The 20,653-nt window shown below is 44.7% G+C and overlaps 4 protein-coding genes across 11 annotated transcripts in view; 1 reads left to right on the top strand and 3 right to left on the bottom strand.

The window, feature by feature from the left end:
- Positions 1-3,101, bottom strand: part of LOC105687718 — a 136,346-nt gene extending 133,245 nt beyond the window's left edge. For 3 of the 5 annotated variants that reach the window (XM_025746103.2, XM_048652427.1, XM_048652428.1), the window contains exons 1-5: positions 2,846-3,082; positions 2,380-2,453; positions 1,913-2,295; positions 1,700-1,825; positions 1,457-1,572 (exon numbers count right to left, since the gene is read on the bottom strand). In XM_025746103.2, the coding sequence (XP_025601888.2) occupies positions 1,457-1,572; positions 1,700-1,825; positions 1,913-2,295; positions 2,380-2,395 (641 nt within the window). In that variant the 5' untranslated portion in view covers positions 2,396-2,453; positions 2,846-3,082. Of the gene's footprint in view, positions 1-1,456; positions 1,573-1,699; positions 1,826-1,912; positions 2,296-2,379; positions 2,454-2,845 lie in introns of all 5 variants that reach the window. The other 2 variants (XM_048652429.1, XM_025746104.2) reach the window with 2 other exon arrangements.
- Positions 3,102-4,218: 1,117 nt separating this feature from the next.
- On the top strand, positions 4,219-16,787 carry LOC105687681. Of its 4 annotated transcripts, none has more exons than XM_048652432.1 (19): positions 4,219-4,888; positions 9,582-9,713; positions 10,772-10,857; positions 10,946-11,207; positions 11,291-11,420; positions 11,515-11,666; positions 11,734-12,009; positions 12,161-12,460; positions 12,845-12,943; positions 13,036-13,705; positions 13,790-14,406; positions 14,493-14,671; positions 14,750-14,889; positions 15,090-15,248; positions 15,321-15,410; positions 15,493-15,847; positions 15,921-16,090; positions 16,184-16,330; positions 16,415-16,787. In XM_048652432.1, the coding sequence occupies exons 2-19, from the start codon at positions 9,638-9,640 to the stop codon at positions 16,623-16,625; spliced, it is 4,119 nt and encodes a 1,372-aa protein (XP_048508389.1). In that variant the 5' UTR covers positions 4,219-4,888; positions 9,582-9,637; the 3' UTR covers positions 16,626-16,787. The 4 variants fall into 4 exon arrangements, with proteins under 4 accessions (XP_048508389.1, XP_048508388.1, XP_048508387.1 ...); XM_048652431.1 differs by having other exon boundaries at positions 12,146-12,460; positions 15,102-15,248; XM_048652430.1 differs by having other exon boundaries at positions 12,146-12,460.
- LOC105687724 overlaps positions 16,056-20,653 on the bottom strand; it is a 163,807-nt gene continuing 159,209 nt past the window's right edge. Inside the window, exon 15 of the mRNA XM_048652436.1 lies at positions 16,056-16,135. Coding sequence (XP_048508393.1) covers positions 16,068-16,135 — 68 coding nt within the window. The 3' untranslated portion in view covers positions 16,056-16,067. The remainder of the gene's footprint in view (positions 16,136-20,653) is intronic.
- On the bottom strand, positions 16,930-20,650 carry LOC105687680. Its single transcript, XM_048652441.1, has 2 exons — positions 20,509-20,650; positions 16,930-20,388 (listed from the first exon to the last, which is right to left on the bottom strand). Exon 2 carries the CDS (start codon positions 18,185-18,187, stop codon positions 17,525-17,527), a length of 663 nt encoding a protein of 220 aa, XP_048508398.1. The 5' UTR covers positions 18,188-20,388; positions 20,509-20,650; the 3' UTR covers positions 16,930-17,524.

The raw sequence follows: 20,653 nt of genomic DNA, 5'->3' as shown, positions 1-20,653 counted from the left end.
TGGGGGTTCAATTGAACGGCTTAATCGTTCATCGCGTCGTGTATTCACATTATGTATACCCACCCTGGACCGTCGTCAATCTACACTTTTGGAATTGGAAATTGAATGGAGTCGTACGGACAACGTTCCCAAGTGGCATCGATTTATCTTTGAGTACACGTATGACGTATTACGTATACAAGATGGACATCGTAAATGTTATGATACACGTCAATTCACAAACATATGTATACTGAATTCTTTTTCGCTGTAAGCAACCAGAATCGTAATTTTAACTGGCATTGCAGGCACGCGCTTCGCGCACGCATCGCATTGCAAAGCAGTGCTGTTACTTTGATCTCATTGATTGTCAAATATAAGGTGATTATTCATATACTTACTTTATCGCCATTATTTCGCTTTTCGGAGCAGAAAAATGGAGATATCTCAATGGGAAAAATTCGTAGCTCAATTTACTTGACGGATTCGTGTTCCTGAGGTCAAAATACGTAAGAAAAGTGCCCTACAATCGATTTTGAAAATACTTCATTTTTCGCTCAAAAATCGAAAAAATCCAAAGGGGTACCCCTTGGATTTTTTTCGGTTTTGGGGTAAAAAATAAAAAAAATCTTTTCCGGTGTATTCTTATGTATTTTGACCTCAGAAATCTAAAACCGAAAGTTAAATTGATCTATTTATAAAATTGATCGAGTTATCGCAATTTTTCACTATTCGGATCAGAAAAATTGGGATTTCTTGTTTAGTCTTGGTCGTAGCTTAATTTCAATAGGTCATATGCACAATATATCTGTAATATTTGAGTTGGATCAAACATCAGACATAGAAGATTTCAAGATATAAATACCGTACGTCAATTGTATATAATATTTTCAGACATAAATCAATCGGATCACCCTTCCTTTTCCAATATCCGATTTTTCTATCTGCGCGTGACTAGAATATGTACAACAACCTATCGTCACCTTCCGAACAACGATCGATTTCTTCGGAAAGTTCAAGACAAATATCGCGTGATACTTGCCGCAAGGATACAGAATCGCGGAAAAAAAACCAATAGCAAGTCGTGTTATAGAATCGATAACGAATTAAGTAACTCGTCGCGTCATATTGCGGGGGTCGTTCGTCAAATTAATCACGGTTCAATAGTTGTTTATTCCAAGCGAAGATCAGAGAGACTCCGACTTTCTATAGCAAAATATTCGAATGCTATAATCTCCCTCGGATCCTGCGGAGCCAGGAACCGCAGGACGAGAACATTGATGTATTCATTGGGTTTCATCCACACGGATTCCCGAGGGGATCGACGCATCCGGCCGTGCGACGTGCGTTCGCTACATGCACCCTTGCGCCCACCCCATTTTCCCGAGTATGGGAGTCTCGCTCAATGAGCAATTGTACTACAGCGATTTGTCGTTTCTACATTGTTATAATATTGATATTCTGTTCTGAAACTCACCAGCCTGCGATCCCGTTTGGTTGAATCTCTTGAAGAAAAATCCCGAGCTCGCCTTTATCTTTACTGCGAAGCCCTACGACGCTGAATCCCAAGCTTGTTCCCTCAGGTTTGTACAGCTGAAGCACAAGAAAAACGAGAATTCAATACCACCTTCATAACTAATACCTGCACTAAAAATACGAATCACGATCCTGATTCCCTAGCATTGGCCGAAAATAAAACTAAAACACTATGATACTTTACCTGAACTGTGTAAGTCTGACGCCCTTTAGAAGCAGCCTCGATAACCTTCTGGAATTCTTTGGCATAAGTCGGAGTCGTTATCGGGGGCATGTTTATATCTTCCGATGCCAAACTCGGACTCGTTACCTGTCGAGGCAAACACAAGTTCTATTCAAGTCTTGCTTCTATTTCTTATTTATCTCTTCAACACATTCACTAACTCTGAGTACTGACCTGTGCACTGGTGTCTTCACTACTGCTGTGGACAAGTCTAGCAACTGGAACTCTTTGGTCATCTAGTTCGCTGCTGTCTTGATACATATCTTGATACATGTTTGGGCCAAGTGATTGTGCTGGTGCAGTGGGAAGCGAAAGCTCCAGCTGACCTCCGAGATTGATATCAAAATCTCCCGGGAGAATCGAGGGATGCTGACCGAGCTGAGAGTTCAAATCTGTTAGTGAATCTTGAATAGTTACGATGCTTCGAAAGACCGGATCCTCCAAGAGAGAAATCAACGCTTTTAAGTCTTGGCTTGTATGCATTTGAAGCTTTGGATCATCACACTCCTCAACACGCTCTTGGACCTGCTCCAGCAAAAGAAGCGCTGCTGATATATCTGAAACAGAAATTAGTTTGTATTACATGGATTTAAATTTGAAGAGGAAAATCTTTGTATGGAAGTGAAAGGCTGAATTCTCACCTGTGTTGAGAGGCATTTTGCCGCCGTTGCTCCTGAAAACTCTGCAAAGTCAGAATGGTGCTGCAATTTGATTTCTGAAATAAATAAAATTAAAAATGCATTATTTATCCAAAGAACACAAGTCACAAGTCTAACCTCAAATGGGTAGACCAAAATACAAATGGCGTGATAGCTGTGGCCCTGATAATGAGTTAGTGGAACTGTTTACATTCCTTGATGAGACACGACTTGCGAAATTGATGCTCCGTTACTTTACGAAAGTGTCGAGCCAAAACTAAGGAAATCGATAATCGCTCGAATGGGAGGAATTTGGGTAGGTGCTGATGTTAGGGGAGAAGGATAGGTGCAGACGGATATACACGCATTCTTATATTCTCATCAGCTGTAATCACTCATTTATGCATCGTAGAGATCATTCTAAGAGTTTTGCAATAATAAGTTCGGAAACTTCAGTTAATTCTCTTACCCAATGAAGGAGAGTAGACCTTGTTTTGATTTGAAGCACCCACCGACTTGTCACCGTGACAGGTGCATGTAGCAGTACGTATACCAAAGAGCTGGATGTCTGCTTGAGTCACGAGGCGCGTGCGTCAAAAGACGACAAGATGGGAGCAATGCGCGGAAATCAAACTGGCTACGCACAATGTCATACGAAACGATGCCACACATTCATTACACCTTCGTTAAGTTTTCATTGATGGTTTATTCATCTCTTATACCACAAAAATAAGAATGACAGCATTGATTATGATTGACAAAAATAATTGTAAAATTTTCATGAATAATTTCTGAAATTGTAGAAATCCGAATTCTGTACTACTGACTGAATAAATTTTTCGACTTTTTAAGACCTCGAAAACCTTGGATTTGATTCCTCTACCATTTTGAGTTTTGATTATGCGAAATAAGACTCAGCCAGAGTAATAAGATAGACGCAATCAAACCGTGATTGCAAGTTCTGGTTCAACATTGTGATTGATAACAGCTTTTTCGATCAGACTCAGAATCGTGAAGAGGACGTATCATCCAGGAATGTTGCACAGTCCAGTGTCGACTATTGTGCCCATGATATTAGTTGAACCCGAAAATGAACATTCAAATCAAACCAAATTCATGCATCATCAATTACCTGCACCTACTAATAACATAATACAATTAGACTTCAATATAGCTTTCATAGTAAAATTGCCTATCCCATCCAGAACACTGCGTGGTATACTTTTGTCTATCAGCAACGTATAACTTTGTACAACATGCCTTTCGTGAATAAAAGAATTTTTTTATTCAATACTTTATTACCTGAAAACTACCTGTACCTACTTATAACCTGATACCATTTCACTTTTCATCTATTCCACATTGGCTATTATGTATATTCTCCGAATATAAAAAATACTCGCACACCGACGATGGTTCTAAATCATATGTTTGCAGATAGTTTTTAACCAGGACAAAGTAGGTATTGCAGAATCGATGATGAATGTTACATGATTTCACGACATCACGTTTGTCCCGCCATCAGACATACCTCTCGCATCATAAACAGCGATGTTGCTAACCGAAAGTGATTTTTTTATTCCGCAATTCTTCAATGCCCTCGGCCTGAGGTACAGATGGCAATGAAAAAATGCTAAATAGCAAATCCGTCGAGAAGGGAGAGAAACAATGGACGTTATACTGAAACAAAAATGGTAAATAACCCGTCGGTTATCGAACCGGGGTTTTACACAAAGGTATAATTGTCACGCGGTGAGAAAAATCCCTGAACAATGTAACATATCTACGTGGGTGGTTCATGCTACGTCAATTAAATTTTCCACAATCTCCGAGCGCTCCGAATTTTTCTATTACAATGTCAAACGTGCTATTTCGGAATGCGCTCGCTCGTCTGTTCTAAAAACTGAAAATAAAGAAACTTTTCTATGAAAGTCATCCAAGAAGTATGTACACCATTACTCATGGTGGTCTGTCCGACTTGCTCGAGCTCTTTAGCTCGTACATTTTATGGGAACATGAATATACACGTAGGATTCCCTCCAACCAGCGGTGCTGGTAGGATACCTGTGTAGAGGTATCCATATAATATTGCGGGCGCATTCGGTTTGGCATCGACTCCGCCATCGGCTTCGGCCAGATGCGTTTTCCCGGATGTCCGCGGGAACAATGCGAGTATATCCGGTGCGAGCAAGGCCAGTTTGGACCCCCTAGTTCCCTGCGGGGGTCGGGGGACCCCCTGGTCGACCTGGGACCCAAAGGTAATCACGGTATGTAGGCACGCTTCTATTTTATTGCCACTGATTTTCTCACTCAGTCTGATTACAGGTGCCATTCGTGTTGGACGTGCCCCATCTTGGCACCTGTGGATTTCCCCACGATTCCTCTGCTCCTGAACACAAAATTCTGGAGTAATTATCTGTTGTTCACTCATCCTTCGCTCGAGATCATCGATCCTTTCGAGGACGCTGCGAAGCTGGACCGCGATCTAAGGGAGGGAAGCGCCAAACGAGAGGTAAGGAAAGAAATTCAATAGTTTCTTCTTTCGTTCTCTCCTCATCCAGCCACGATTCCTTCGTCGATTTTGAATATTTTTTAATTACTTCAAAACTGAATGTTTCAATAATTCTCGCTCGCGATTCAGATATCCGATCGGTTTAGCGATTCACGATCGAAACATCAATTCGTTAGAGAGGGAATAATTCCCAACCTATCGTACCCAATATGCACAACGATTATTCCACGTTTCAAGTGCCTTTTAATAATTCATCAACCGATCACAATACCCGCTGGTATAATTGGCCGCTAACAATTCTACAATCGATACCCAGGCTGTACGGCGGTATAAACTGTAACAGTCGATTGATATTTAATAATATTTAAAGTGTATCAGCTTGATCGAATATTAAATCCCACAGCGTTCCCGTTTCTCCCCTTCAAAATTCACGCGACCTTTATACTCGTATCGACGTTCGCGTTCTTTGATTTTTCTATGGATCACTAACCCTGGATAAACCCTGTGATTCCATTACCGCTAATGAACTTTCAATTATTTGACGAAAAATCGTACCGACGACTGCTTAATTCTCGGATCAAGTTGCGTGGAAAAATCACCCTCTGATTCGATAATAAAATTGGTTCGCCTGCTGAAGCGGATGGGTCAAGAGCGCTCGCGCTACGCCAATTAAATTCAGCTCCAAGGATCTGCGAAGGATTTCATCCCTCGTATTCGGGATTTCTTTGAATCGTTTCCTGGATTTATCTTCGTTTTTTTTTTTTCTGTTGTTGTTAATTTTTACAAATTCCAGTTGATTTTTTTTTCTGTTTTTCGTTCAATTTACTTTTCGCTCTATAGGACACGCGTCAACGTTCACCCCACCTGGAATGGGGTGCGGAACATGCGTTGCGTGTGATAGTTCTGACCATCCGACAACGTCAATCGCAAACAATATCCTTCCGTTTCCGGAATAAGATCATAGCCTCTATCCCAGTTCGCTGCACGCACGTATCACACATAGATTCACTCACATCCCTACTACAACTATTCTTTCGTCCCACAACGTACGTATATATCGATGTAATACTGCAGGGAATTGGTGTGGGAACATAATTGATTCTCCACCACGCTCTGTTATAATTACACACTTATTTCTAATAGGCTTCGCACTTCGTCGAACGAGTCGCCATGAAATTATCCATATAATATATAATTTTAGAGCGATTGCGAAGAATAATTTTTCACACGCCTCGCGGTAATCCGCGGTACAACGTTCCGATTTTTCCTCGAGCGCAGCTGATGAATAAAAAATCGTAATAATCGGGGCGTCGAAGAGGGCGTTGCAGGATCGACCCCTTCTTCTCACCCGTTGCGCGGTTATTCGCATACCTGACAGGTATGATATTACATAGTTTCCAGACAACGATGACCGTTCGTACCAGTCGAATTACACGCGTAACAAATGACATTGTTATCCCGACAACAAGCCGCAATTATTTCAACTGCATATAATTCGTCCTAGTTTTGTTTAATTTTGGCACAACTATTGCGAGGTAATATAATACCTCCCGTTCCGTTATAAGGAATTCTCGAGCAGGGGGGGAGGGGGGGGGGGGGGTAAAGAGAGCCGAACGAGGGCGTTAAAAATGATGCAGTTGGGGATGAAAATATTTCCTCTTATATACGAAGACAAAGGGGGCGCGTGGTTTTCGCGTCCCTCGTATTATTCGGGGTATTTTGATGAAATTTATACAGACGGCCTTCGGCGGAAAAGCATAACGGGGGCGGGAGAGGGAAAAAAACGAGATGAGAAGGAGTGGAACGGCGACGAAAAGGAGGGTAGGGAAAATTAAGAAGGTCCTCCGTGCGTTTCGGTACACGATGTGCCAAATACGCATGGGGTACGCAAAACCAATTTCGTATGTATACCTGTACGGTGGGCGGTCTGAAGTTTGAAACGGTGTAACGATTCCGTGAAATATATCGAGGTACACAGGGTGGAACGCACACATCCGTTTATAATAAATCGAATGATCGGGAATGATGAATCGATCGGGTGTATGGAGAAAAAAAAAAAAAAAAAAACGACTCGTATTGTATATTGAATCGAAAGGTGAACGGCTAACGGCGTAGTTTTATAAATCGAGGAAACACGGCGTGAAGAATTTTTCAATTCAAAGCGAGGTACGCGTCGGTTTCGGTGCCGAGCGAAAGTCAACGTGACTAATTTATCGTCCGTTTTCATTAATCCCCGCGGTGCACAAGCGACGCGGTGGTTATTCGGTCGATCCGAGTATAGGCAGGGGCCGTGGGGGCCAGAATTGCAATTAACGTTCAGTTATGTAACGGAATTGCCTATTCTAGGATCATCCGAAAAGGAAAAAGATAATGAAAATAAAATAATACAAGCCGCGGTGGTGGTAATCCTACGGATACTCCGATGTCTGCGAAACGGTATACAATTGAAACATGAAATCCAATTTAACTGCCACGTACCTTCCTTGAATCCTCCGAAGGGTTTATCAAAAGCTAAATACTCAATCAAAGTAAGGCGAAACGTCTACCGCTATACCCTTCGCCCTCCAACCAGCGATGCGTCCCGAGATCCGATGTAATTATATCGGCGAACACCATTCCGGTTTAATTACAAGTACGATATCAGGTGCTGGGATACAGCTGTCTCCGTTACGCACCCCGAAGGTTCATTCAACCCGGTTGAAACTTGATAACATTTCACGTCGCACCTGGGAGAAAAATAAATTTCGAGAAGTGTTCCCCCCCCCCATCGTCGTTGTTGATGAGAATTTTGTCGGCGTTAAGGGTGATTAAAATCTCGCGTGGCGGGTGGAGGCCGACAGTCAAAGGGTAGGAACTTTGTCAAAGGAAGACGGACGAAAGTCGTCGACTTTACTGCGGTTGTGCAGGTCGCAAAGGTCCGCGTTGGGACACCCACGAATAGGGAGGTCGTGGAAGGTAGTCGGTATTTAGGAACTACGCTCTGCTGCCTTCGCTCTTCAAACTTTATCCGCGTGTATATAATTTTTTTACGCAACCTACGTACGTTGGTATTGCTTTTGACATATTTCATTCGCTCGTGTGCGCGTCACACGTATAACGGACGACTCGTTGAGCCCTCCGTCTAAATATACGAATACTCGAGATCGGAGGGAATGCCCTGTAGGGAATCCCGACGTTTTGCCTACCGCAAACCGAAGAACTTCACCACTTTGACGATTCGACGATCGATCGGGGAGGGAGCGAAGTAGATAACCGGTAACCGGCGAGGGGTCGAACCTCCGCTCGCGTTCCAAATAGAATTCTTATACGATCCGAACTGCGGCGAATCGCTGATTCGGTTATTTCAATTTTAGTTTCGGATCGCGAAAGTTTCAACTTGTCCAAATAGGTTTCGGTCGCGGTGCGGGTCGTCGGTTTTGTCGTGAATAATTATACAACGTGCAAACAAATCGAACACATTTTCCGGAAGGTTCCCAGGTGGGCTCGTTAATTATTAGACCTTTCAGAAAATTTTCCCCGCAACCACAAGAGCTGAGCAGCAGTGCTCGAAATATTAATTAATTTTCAGGCAACCGGAGCTCCGAGCGTTTCCCTACAGGTATAACCGTAGGTGGGATATACATAACTGCTCTCGACAAGTGTTGGCATAATAATTTACCTTTGCATTAGCACATATTGAGAGCGACCACGTATAGCACAGTTTGATTAATTACAACTGAAAAAAATAGAAAAACTCTCACTCATAGCTATTTTCCAAAGTACGTCAGTCGTTAATAATCCTATGATTGATCGAACGATCGATGCGGAAAAAAAAAAAAAACTGAGAAATCTATCAGGCGCACGTAGCGCACGAACAATTTCCAAATGTTGCACGGAAATAGATCGGAGGCAGTCGGCGCTGACGAGTCAGTGAAAATTCGCTTAATCCGTGACCTTCGTCAGCGGAGGGGTATTCGGGTAAAAAGTGAATCGGTTGACGATCCGATTGAAATTCGGTGCGGGAGATATGTCGGTCGATAAAAAGAGAAATCGCGTATTTCGTCCGGGGCGAATAATACGCGGAGGACTTTCGGCCTATTGTATAGCCGCGCGTCGGTCGTCAAAGGTTGGCCATAGCGATGAAACGATCATGAGATGGGGGCACTGATTATTATCGTCGTATACGTCGGACACACGTAGTTATGGCCAACATTTCCACCACCATTATATTACCGGATAGTACGTACATATAATATGGATAGCCCATTTGACTTGTTCGAAACTGACCAGTAGATCTACGGTCACCGGACGAATTAGTCAAATCAGTCGTGGGGATTCAATTTCACGGTGAACTTTCCGTGTCACGTTGCGACGTATTCCGAAGTTCTTTATTTTTCATTCGCCGCTCCACAATCGAAACAAGTTTTACAACCGACAAGTTTATACGCCCACCAATAGAACTGATCAGTGCAGCAGTACAGTGAATAAATTGTTTTACTCCAAAGTCATGTCCATGGATTTACTACCGGTTCGTAAAGTTGAAAATTTCACGTGCACGTTGTCGTGTATGACTACAAGTTGTCTGTGATTTTTATTTCCATCGTTGACCCTTCTTTGACCTATGATAGTTTCTCAATGTTTTTCGTACAAGTGAAATTTCATTCGAGCAGAAAAAATTGAAATTTTCCGGAACGATATTTTATTTTGATTTCAGAGTAGTGCTCCAAGTGACATGACCACTTGATCTGCCAGCAGCATTCAACTTTCAAAATGAAAAGAATTCATGACATATTCAGTATGGTTCAAGCTATCACGGTCCTCACCATTCTAAAGATGCTCACCAACGGTAAGTCCGTTTTTCAGGTGTTCTAATTACTTTCAAATAATATTACCATCGGTATTTTCAATCAAGTGAAACGCAGCCAACGATGAGACGAAAGCAAAGTAGTAAGGATCCGCTGCGGGTCGGGCAACTAGTCCCGCGAGGTCTTACTACCGTCGTGCGAAATCGAATACGACTTTTGCGCTCCTGAATCCTGAGGCGTCTGACCCAAGCGCCGGTCTTACCACTGCGGCGTCTTGCGACACGTCGGTAAGTAGTAAGACCGGCGCTTGGGTCAGACGCCTTATGATTCAGGAGCGCGGAGTCACATTCGATTTTGTGAGCAGGAGACACGTGTGGGAAAAAAATTATTCCTCTACCTCTTGGGGTTGGAGGGGTTGTTTTTTGGAATCTTCGGATATGAATGTAACTTTTTTCTTTCGAGATAACTTGCAGAAGTCGAGTGCTAACGCGCACGGCGAATCATTAAAAATCGGAAAAAAACGTCTATGAATTTACATTGTCAAAATCTCGTGGCGTAACTTCCGGTTTCCGGTACCCGCGGTGCCCCAGGAATTTCCGCGCGCTTATCCATCGCGTTCGTATGGATATAAATGAAATTTCCCATGATCTGGAATGTTCGAAAACGAGGAGATTTGGAGTGTAAAATGTAAAAAAGATATATATTTCTATTTCTGTTTTACGCGAATAATTTTTACATTTTCGATTTTCCTCAAATCGAATAACGCGAACTGGTACCCGGTGACTGCCGGACGTTCGATGGGTGCGGGTAGATAAATCAAATGATGTCATTCCGCGGTTGTGAAATTTCGCGATATGAATCCCGTTGCCATGGAATTCATAAATGGAAATTACACGTACGTAGGATAATGAGGATCGCAGCTTTTGTTAGAATTTTCATTTTTATCGGAACTCGAACTCTACATTAACGCGAGCTGGGTATTGCCGCTTCTTCCATTGATGTTTAAACAATTCATAGAACGCGCAGCTGCCGCATGCTATCCATACCATACGTTCTAATACTCCACGGATTTATCGCAATTAGCCTACTTTTACCACAGCTCAAACAACCTGCAACGGTGGCTCGGGAAGAGTTGTCTACGAAAGATTACCCGATCAGCAACTCCAAGGGTTCGACGACGACGTAGTGAGTAACAAAAGAATTTCGAAACGGCCGGAGTCCGTTCTCCCCGCTCAAGTTTTAAAAAATTTCACGCCCCGTTTTACTATTTCAGGTGAGAGATTCAGCGCCGCCGTTCAGGGTGTTAGAAAAATGCCAGGAACTTTGCCTACGCGATAGAACGGCAACGAATAATTTAGTGAGGGCTTGCACGAGCTTTGACTTCCAGCCAGGGAGCAGAATCGCCTCTTTCAGCGGAGCCGCGGAGTACGAGGAAAGCACCTGTTACCTGACGAGAGAACAGGCGTTACCGGAAGGAATCGGTAACTTGATGCTGGTGCCGAACAGCGTTCACTTCACCGAGGTTTGCCTCACATGTGAGTTCGATCGCGAATGAAAAAGTGCCACGAATTGGACGGATTGAATTTCTTTTTCTAACTTCGTCGATCCTCCTTTCCAGCGAACCGTATAGAAAGAGAGTGTCCGAACCGGCGTTACGTCTTCGAAAGACACCCCAGAAAAAAGTTGAAGTTACCGATGACCGACTTGAAGGAGGTCAGCGCGTCGAATAGAACGGATTGCGAGGACAGGTGAGCAGAGCTGAAACTGAAAGGAATATTTTAAAGTTTACCAATTCCGATTGCACCGTTGAATTGTGAATTGTTTTCGTTGTCCGTTGTCCAGGTGTTTGAACGAATTCAGTTTCGTCTGTCGATCGGCGACGTACGACGCGGCTTTACGGAGTTGTTCCTTGAGTCGTTTCACGCGTCGAACGCACCCGGAATTATTAGAGGACGATCCGAACTGCGACTACCTCGAGAACACGTGTCTGAACGGTAAAGAAAAAACCTGATCGATTTCGGGTGGTAAAACTTCGATTCATTTTTCATTCAATTCTCACAGCCGAGCGACGGTGTGACGGTCTCGCCGTTTTCGTCAAGGAAGAGAACAAGCGACTCCGCGGTCCCTTCGAGGTCGACATCTACACGAATCTAACACTCGACGAGTGCCAAGCCCTTTGTCTGAGGGCGGACAAATACTTTTGTCGTAGCGTCGAATTCGACGAGCAAACCAGACAGTGCGTCATCTCGGAAGAAGATTCGGTATCGCAAAAAGACGACATCGGCATCAGCAGCAGCCCCAGCTATCACTTTTACGACCTCGTGTGTTTGGACAATCGTAAGTCGATGAGGTTTTCGTTCAATTGATCGTCCGTACACCTGTTTGTTTTTTTTTCGTTTTTCATTTCTGCGATCGAACGAGTCGCGCAGTTGAAAATATCGAAAACCGACCGTTTCCCACTAATAAAACGTAGGTCGGTCAATTATAGCGAGGGGTTCGGAATACCCGGACAACAGCGTGACATCCCACCTATTCGCCGACGGTCGTCGACCCGACACGGCCTTCCAACGTTACCGGAACTCGCGTTTGAGCGGTGAATTTCATTCGGAAATAACCGGTAGAAGTTTGAGCGAGTGCCTCGACGAATGCCTGAGGCAAACGAGCTTCCAATGCCGGAGCGCCGTCTATTCCGAACATTTTCACACATGCCGTTTGAGCAGATTCAACCAACGCGATGGGCACAGGATAATATACGACGCGGACTACGACTACTACGAAAATCTGATGCGTGAGTTGAATTTTTATTCGCCGACGCGAATTGAAGAGGTTCCCTCAACCGAGCGTTCGACGATGTGCGAATTCGCAAGGTCAATATCCTTCCCCTCCGCTCCGCTCCGCACCTCGTATTTTTTTTCACCTGGACCAGGAGTTCAGCTTTGCATGGGGTTCGAAGCTATGTTAATAAATCCAACAAAAACAACAATTTCACGGGAACGTAATTCGTGCAGAGGTGGTAACCGATGCGTGTCACCCTTTATTCAAGTGCAAATATATACCTACTATACGGCCATTGTCCCGCAACTTCTGACGTCATAGTAGTACGTACGCGTACGTTACACGTCGGGCGACTTTAACTACTTCTCCATGGATCTTTTTTTGTCGTATATTACAGATCAGTATATGGACGGCGATCGTGACGGCCCAGGGGTTTACAGGCCAGACACTCAAGGCCAGGACACGAACCAGGGAAGACCATCCCTCGGGAGACCCGGTACAGGATACGATTATAGAAAAAAAAAAAAAAAAACAACTTCCTTGTAGGTCAAGTTCTAACTTCTAACTACCTTTATTTTTACTCTTCAGGGTATCCCGATGATAACAAAGGGGATAGATACCCTGAGCGATATCCCTCGGGATACGACAACAGATATCCCGACGACAGATATCCTGTAGGTGGCAACCGACTTCCGATTCCCGGTGACAGGTATCCCGACGATAGATACCCCGGAGGCAACCGTCTCCCCATTCCGGACGATAGATATCCCGTAGGAGGTAACCGTATCCCAATTCCCGACGACAGATACCTAATAGGAGGTAACCGTATCCCGATTCCCGACGACAGATATCCCGTAGGAGGTAACCGTATCCCTATTCCCGGCGACAGGTATCCCGACGACAGGTATCCTACGAGTGGTAGTCGGTATCCTAGCCCGGGGAGGTATCCCATTGACAGATATCCAACTGGGCCCGGCGATCGATATCCGCCCAGTGCTCCGGGTCGCTATCCTACCGGAGGAGATGGCATAGACGACAGATACCCCGTGGGATATGGAGGAAACCGATACCCTGGCGAACCCGCCGATCGATATCCAATTGGACCTGAACGCTACCCCATCGGAGGATATCCTTATCCAACTACTCTTGAACGTTATCCCGAAGATTCGATGGACAGGTTCCCTATCGGACCTGGGAGCAACAGGGTACCGCTGGATCGATATCCGATCAGCGATCGATATCCCGATCACAGGGATCGGTTGGTTCTCGAAAATTTGAAAAATTTTTACCTCCTCAGGTTGATTGTTCCAGTCCTCTGATATTTTTCTCTACGTCTCTTCAGCTACCCCGGAGGAATCAGCGCGAACGGAATTTATCCCAGTGGTTTCGACGACGATATTCGCGGAACCAAAGGATACGGTGGTCGTCCTCAGTACGGTGGGATTTCTGGGATAAGCGGCAGCGGATTGGGAGCTCGTCCTCACGGTCCTTCTCGCCCAGTCGGTGGATACGACAGTAGCTACAGCGACAACGGAATAATGGGGGGTGGCTACGTTGGGGAAGGTGGAGTCCATCAAACCCGACCATTTGGATCCGGAGGTGGCGGACCGATAATCGGCAGACCACCTCTGATATCGCGATGCGAAGACCAGGATAACTTCCGACAAGTCGGCCAGCGAACCAGAGTCCGTAAACCGTTCGTCAGGAGGTACACGACCGCCTCATCCTTGGCTACCTGCGAAAGGGAATGCGCCGATGCCAGGGATTTCGTATGCAGATCCTTCAACTTCAGACCGTACGCTGCACCCTACGGAGCTGAACGAGACAACTGCGAATTGAGCGACAGAGATTCGAGAGACATGGAGATGGGGGACCCCGTCTACTACGACAGAAGTTCTGACTACGATTTTTATGAAAGAAACAACGGGAGGCAGGGCGCGGACGACGAGTGTCTCGACGGTAATCACCAGAAATACTGCTGTCATCTGCTGTTTTTGACTCACATTGGGCAGATTCAAGAAAAAAGAAAATTCTACTAATTTCAGTGAGCCAAGTCTGCAGCGAAGAGGGTATGGAGTTCACTCTGAGAACACCGGAAGGCTTTATCGGGCGAATTTACACCTACGGTTACTATGATCGTTGCTTTTTCCGCGGAAATGGCGGTACGGTGAACGTTTTGAGAATCAGCGGTGCTCAGGGATACCCGGAGTGCGGAACGCAGAGGGTGAGTCATCGACGAAACGAGTGACTTAAAATTTTTCAGGCGAACGATTAATTTTTTTTCCCAATTTTTAATCGCAAGTACGGTGACACCATGACGAACATCGTTGTAGTCCAGTTCTCGGACTACGTCCAAACTGGAAGAGACAAACGTTTCAATCTCACCTGTCTGTTCCGGGGACCCGGGGAGGCGGTCGTCACCTCCGGCTACATCGGTGCCGGGTACGCCAGGTCATAGATTCTTGAGTGTTTTTCCATGCACCCAGCACATGCCATCCATTTCATTTTCAATAACTTACATTTTGTCTGAATTTCACCCTTTTACTCCCGTATTTCAAAATTATCAGCATATCGCTCGCTGCACGAAATGTTAATATTTACCGTTCACCCATCGAAAATCCTCCGTGTCTAACCTGAACAAGTTCCTCTCGCAGTGCGGGGTCCCCGATACCGATAGAGTATCTTCCAGCGGAAAACACATTGAGTTCGAGAGTCCGTCTGATGATATTGTACCAGGGAAGACCTACGACGACCATCGCCGTTGGTGATCCACTGACCTTCAGACTCGAAGCTCAAGATGGGTAGGTCCAAAAAAATTCGAAGTTTAATTTTCAGACGATTCATTAATGATTCGTTTGTTCTTATGATATCAGGTACAATTACGTCACGGATATTTTCGCCACAAACGTCATAGCGAGAGATCCTTACTCCGGAAGAAGCGTTCAACTCATCGACAGATACGGGTAACCAGAAATTGCTTACTAGGGTAACAAACATTATCCCGGATCGGAATGCCTGATTTTATTTCTCGTCCATATAATTCAGGTGTCCAGTTGACAACTACGTCTTCCCTGGGCTGGACAGACTTCGAGAGGACAGTCTGGAGGCTCGTTTCAACGCTTTCAAAATCCCAGAGTCAAATTTCTTGGTGTTCGAAGCAACGGTTCGGACTTGCAGAGACGGTTGTCAGCCCGCTTACTGTTCCGGAGGAGCTGGGCGAAGCGAACCTTCGTTCGGTAGGAGGAGAAGAGACGTGGGTAATGAGACCTTGTCGGATGAGGAAGATGAATCCGATTTCAACGCCACCACAACTACCACGTCCACCTCTACCACTCCCAACAACACTCGGGTGGACGAAGACGAGGAAAATGAAGAGGAACATGTCAGGGAGATGATCGAGGTAGGATTAACGAGATATCGGTGATTGCGATGCGCAAGACGGATTTGTTCACCGTAATATTCCAATCCCTCAGGTTTTCGACTCTCGGATGGACATGGTGGAGGAAAATATTGTCGAAAAACAAACCAGGGTACTGGAATCCGTATGCATAACACCGAACGAGTATTACGGTCTCGTAGTAGCTGTTGTGGCGCTCGTCGTCCTTCTAGTTTCTGTCGTCCTACTCTCGATGCTCATTTACAGGTGACGATCGATAATTTAGATGAAAAGTTGGCCAGGTATCTCGGACTGAAAAAAGAACAAAACGTTTGATCGTAATTTCAATTTCTTTCCCAGGAAATACGCCTATTCGATAATAGTGAAGAATAGAAACGCTGACAAATCTTCGCATCGCAGCAGCAATCCCGAAGACGCGTACAGCACAAGAGCGCAGAATAATTTTTCATTTCTCAGATCCGGACTTCAAAAGCCCTTCCAGTCGTCGTGAGTACTTCGATTCCGAAGATTTTTCGTCCGTCTGTCATCGCTCATCGATCCTTATTCGCTATCTTTTCATTTTTATTTCAGGTCGATTTCCAGGTCTCTGAGTCACGTAATTAATCAGAGGTTCACGAATTCCGGAGGCATGGAAGGTGCTGTAGGATTGGCCGGTTCGAGACGCGGCGGATTCGATCCGAGCGAACCGATATACACCGATCCTTCGCTTTTCGAAAGCGCGCACTGCAGTACGGCGAACGAACCGAAATCGGCAAGGAATGAAAATTTTCATCTCATGTAAAAAATACGGGAGCTGAAAATTCAGTGATCGGTTAAAGGTAAAATAGCAGTCACTCGATAACAAGCCGAGCAAGTCTCGCGACGAGATCGCGACTTGGGCGAGCAAGCGACGAAGAATTAAAATGCTATGATTCTTTGTAATTCTGTTTTTTTTTTACACCGTCAAAATCGTGACTGCCTTAGAATTTTTTTACTAATTTGTGTTAAGCGCTTTTTTTTTTAAAAAAAACTTTTTACATCGGGAAGTTCATAATTACGTATCTCAAGACAGAAGAGAAACACTGCCTGAACTCTCGGATGATAATTGGATGATAATAATGATCATGATAATAATCAACGTCCGTCATATAATTTTTTAGATGTTATTAATAAACTGCGATTCATCGGACGATATCGCGAGGCTCGATAAAGCGCACTGTGAATCATCTGTCTCTACACGTGTATATCAATTTTATACGAAATTTATTCGAAATATTATCGTCGGTAAAATCAATTATCTGGGCCGCTATTATGAGTGCCTATTTGGTATTGAAGATAAATTCATATAATTATAAATATATAAAATGTAATACTAACATTAAAGTTATAAGCTTAGCCCGTACACAATATTTAACTGCAGTACATGAGATATACCGGTATTTCTTCTTTTTTAATATTTATTATAACTGTGTAACGATTATTATTATCCATTTACAAGAAATAAATCAAATAATCAGCAACATCAAGTAGCTGCCCGGATTATCTTTTTTTTTTTTTCTCTCTCCCTTTTTTATCTTATATAATACTAGACGTAAAATAATGAAAACTGGAAGAATTATTACGCAATGAACTGAAACTGAAACTGTAATCGAAAAAAAGGATCGCGAATCGCGTGAAAATTATCGACGACCCGGGACGATTTTAATCCTCCTTAATTCGTTCTAATTTGTAAGTAAGAACCAACATCCTTAACTTGGCTTCCTCTTTCCTGTATCGCACCTCTTCCAACCTCACCCTGGCCTCCTCTTTCTGCAAGGCGGCGACGTCGACTTTTATCCGTGCTTCGGATAGCGTCAAAAGATGAAGTTCCTCGTCTCTGGTCTGCGCGTAAGAATTCGTTCGGCGGTGACGGTTCTGAAATATTATCGGCGACGTTTGCATTGCCTGACTGGCGTTAGGTTTCAGGGGAACTCCCTGCTCTTCGACGCCCTCCTGATCCCTACAGCATTCCGACTGGTTGTCCTCGGTGCAGGACTCCGGATCGGACAAAAATTTTTCAGGGCAATCGCCCATCGGTCCGATGGGGGGCTGCGGCTCCATTTTTGTGGAAAAATCTGTCACGAGGGCGATATTCTGCTTCGACGGGAGGCCGGCCATCAATTCCTTGCATTCGTAATCCCTTTGGACGGAATTTTTCAGGGTCAATTTGGCCGCCTTCGAAGCAGAGACGCTCTGAAGGGTGAACGGCTCGGATGCCTTCGGCTCGAAAACTACGTTCGGAGGTAAACCGACGGTGCTAGCGGTCCCTGAATTATCCAACGATCTTTGACCCGGACTTCCGTCCTGCCAGCTTCCCAGAGACATACGAAGACGATCGTTCGTTATCTGGCTGACGTTCTTCGAAGTCGATCTGAGGGGAGCGAAGGGAGAGTAAGGGAGATGGTGGGGAAGGTTTACTGGGATTAATCTGGATAATTACCCGCTGCGTTTATCCTCACGATTTTTTTTGCAAGCTTTCATGTTTTCCCAGCAACGTCTCAGCTGAACGGCGGTACGCGTAGCGTCCGGTCCTACGATGCTGTTGTATTCTTCGGCGAGTTTAGCCCAGGCTGATTTTCGTTTACACATGGAATTCGGATCGGATTTCTTGTCCGTTACGTCTCCGTGTTTGTTGATCAACGAAATAAGGATTTCACGCTCCTCAAAGCTGTACGTTTTTCGCGTACTTTTTGAGGATGAAGAGGAAGACATTTGTGAATCTTCGCCCGAGCGCAAGAGCGAGGAAAATAACATTGACGCCGTGGCTATTGCTGCCGTTTGCTGTTTCAAGTTTCGTTGTTTGTACGATAATCATTGAAGCGATTTGCCTTTTTTTCGACAAATTAATTAAGGCGGCGTTGATTTGAGATTCGATCTCCGCCCCACGCTACTCGCTGTATACACATAGTACGTGAAACCAGCACCGATGTCGCCACTACCCGTAATTAACAATAAATAATTGCGGTAATTAGCAAAATCGCAAGACGAATCGTAACTCGATCGTTTCCAGTATCTAGAGTCAATTCGGAGATCGAGATTCCTGTGCAGCTTAAAATAGATCAGATACAACGCTTATGATCTTCCCTTTTAAGTTCGGGAGAGATGGAATTTGAGACAACAAGACATGTTCAATAGGAATAAGAAATCGTGTCAAAGTTTTTTTTCCACGAACCTTACATCATCGTACACCTATCCGTCTTCGCAGGGCACCGTACCTAATTCGAATACATATTTTGCACCTGCCCCCGTTACCATGGCGAAGATTCCCGTAACAATTCCGAAACCACCATGAGGGCCCGAATCGTATGAAGGGAAACCTCGAGGGAAACACACTTTGATCAATAACTAGCTGAGGGGTACGAAAAAAAAAACATAATAACAACTGAGGGTACCGATAACGATCAGTGATACGGTGAGATGTCGATCTTCAACGATCGACTCCCGTTATCTTTGACCTTTGCGTTTGTTGTCGATGTTCGTACGATCTTGGAATATATCGTGGCTACGTATAACACGCGGGTTACTCGGCATTACGAATCGCTACAACTTGCAGATGTCGTGTAGCGGTTGAGTGATTTGCACTTGGCCTTGGATTCCCCCTTACTCATCTTATATTAATACAGTTATAGGTATAACAATGATATTGCAGCGTTGAAATTTTACTTCACGTTATACCTACCATGCGTTCACGAAGCAACGGACTGCAGGACGTTGCCCGAGCCTCTTTGTTCCGCGAGACGACCTACGACTGCGGTTAAAGCGCAGTACATGTGTAAATAAAAATGAAGCTTAATACCAGGGTCACCTACAACCGTGACGACGTTCTCTCATATTTGATTTCTCCGTACTTCGCAGCTGACGATATGTCGCGCATCTTGATTGAGGTGAATCTTCCGGAGCGAGAACCGATTCTATCTTCGGATTCTCTCAATCCAAACGACATTGGAAAGACAAGAAACCTCAGTGATTCGATTTTCCAGTAATTATTTTTGGAAGCCATCGAAAAATTCAGCGCATTTTCCATTCGAAAAAAAAACAAAAAATTCACGTCACAGACACCGTCACCCCGAAACAGGTCACCCTACGACTCCGTAACCCGTTGATCACCCAGTTTCGATCTGGATTGCGTGAGACACGGATGACCGCAGGTTGACCCCACCCGAGCCGTGTACCAGTTGAAAGTACCCGTACGGTATAGGTATATCGTTAGGAGCGTACGGTGGGTTGGGTTCATCGTAGCATCAGGAGTCGTATTGTAATGGGGGTTCGCGTAGCGGGTGCAGACAACTGCAACGTGTCGTACTTTGTTGTCGAGTTGCATGGAAACCGGTACCCCGAACGGTTCTCTTTCTCCGTGCTCCGCGGCCGTTCTTGCAGTGCGGTAAAGCAACGGTGTTCTTTTTCCTTCGTTTTTGGTTCTCTCTTTTCTTCGAGCGAGCGGGCGGACGGGCGATCGGGATGGTGGAATACCTAGCGTTGTTATGGTAGTCCGACGTTTGACGATGAATCGGCCGGTTGTTCGAATGCTGGGAAAGAAAATCTTTGCCATGAGAGTTTAAAATTCATCGAGTGTTCGGTAGAACGGCGTCGTCTTCGTTACGACGAAATTTGTGAAAAAAATTCAAATTTTCCGAAAGTTTTCCTACCGGTTTTATCGTCGAAAAATCCTGCCGCCTCGACTACCTGTTCGCTCATCTTACGCGGTGCAATGGCGACGTAGCTAGAATCGACGGCACCACGTACACGAGACTCGTCGTTGTTCAGGGGCCAAACTTAACTTTCCCTGTCGTC

This window comes from Athalia rosae, chromosome 3, assembly GCF_917208135.1.
Source record: "Athalia rosae chromosome 3, iyAthRosa1.1, whole genome shotgun sequence".
Lineage (NCBI taxonomy): Eukaryota > Metazoa > Arthropoda > Insecta > Hymenoptera > Athaliidae > Athalia > Athalia rosae.
Note: the sequence above shows the minus strand (reverse complement) of the source record. Positions and strands in the feature narration are given on the sequence as shown.

Excerpts from the sequence above, each read along its gene's own strand:
- LOC105687681 (XM_048652430.1), top strand. The coding sequence starts at position 9,638 with ATGAAAAGAATTCATGACATATTCAGTATGGTTCAAGCTATCACGGTC. Across the intron at positions 12,461-12,844 it reads CTACTACGAAAATCTGATGC|ATCAGTATATGGACGGCGAT; the intron begins GTGAGTTGAATT and ends CGTATATTACAG. Across the intron at positions 12,944-13,035 it reads ACCATCCCTCGGGAGACCCG|GGTATCCCGATGATAACAAA; the intron begins GTACAGGATACG and ends TTTACTCTTCAG.
- LOC105687680 (XM_048652441.1), bottom strand. The coding sequence starts at position 18,187 with ATGTCTCTGGGAAGCTGGCAGGACGGAAGTCCGGGTCAAAGATCGTTG.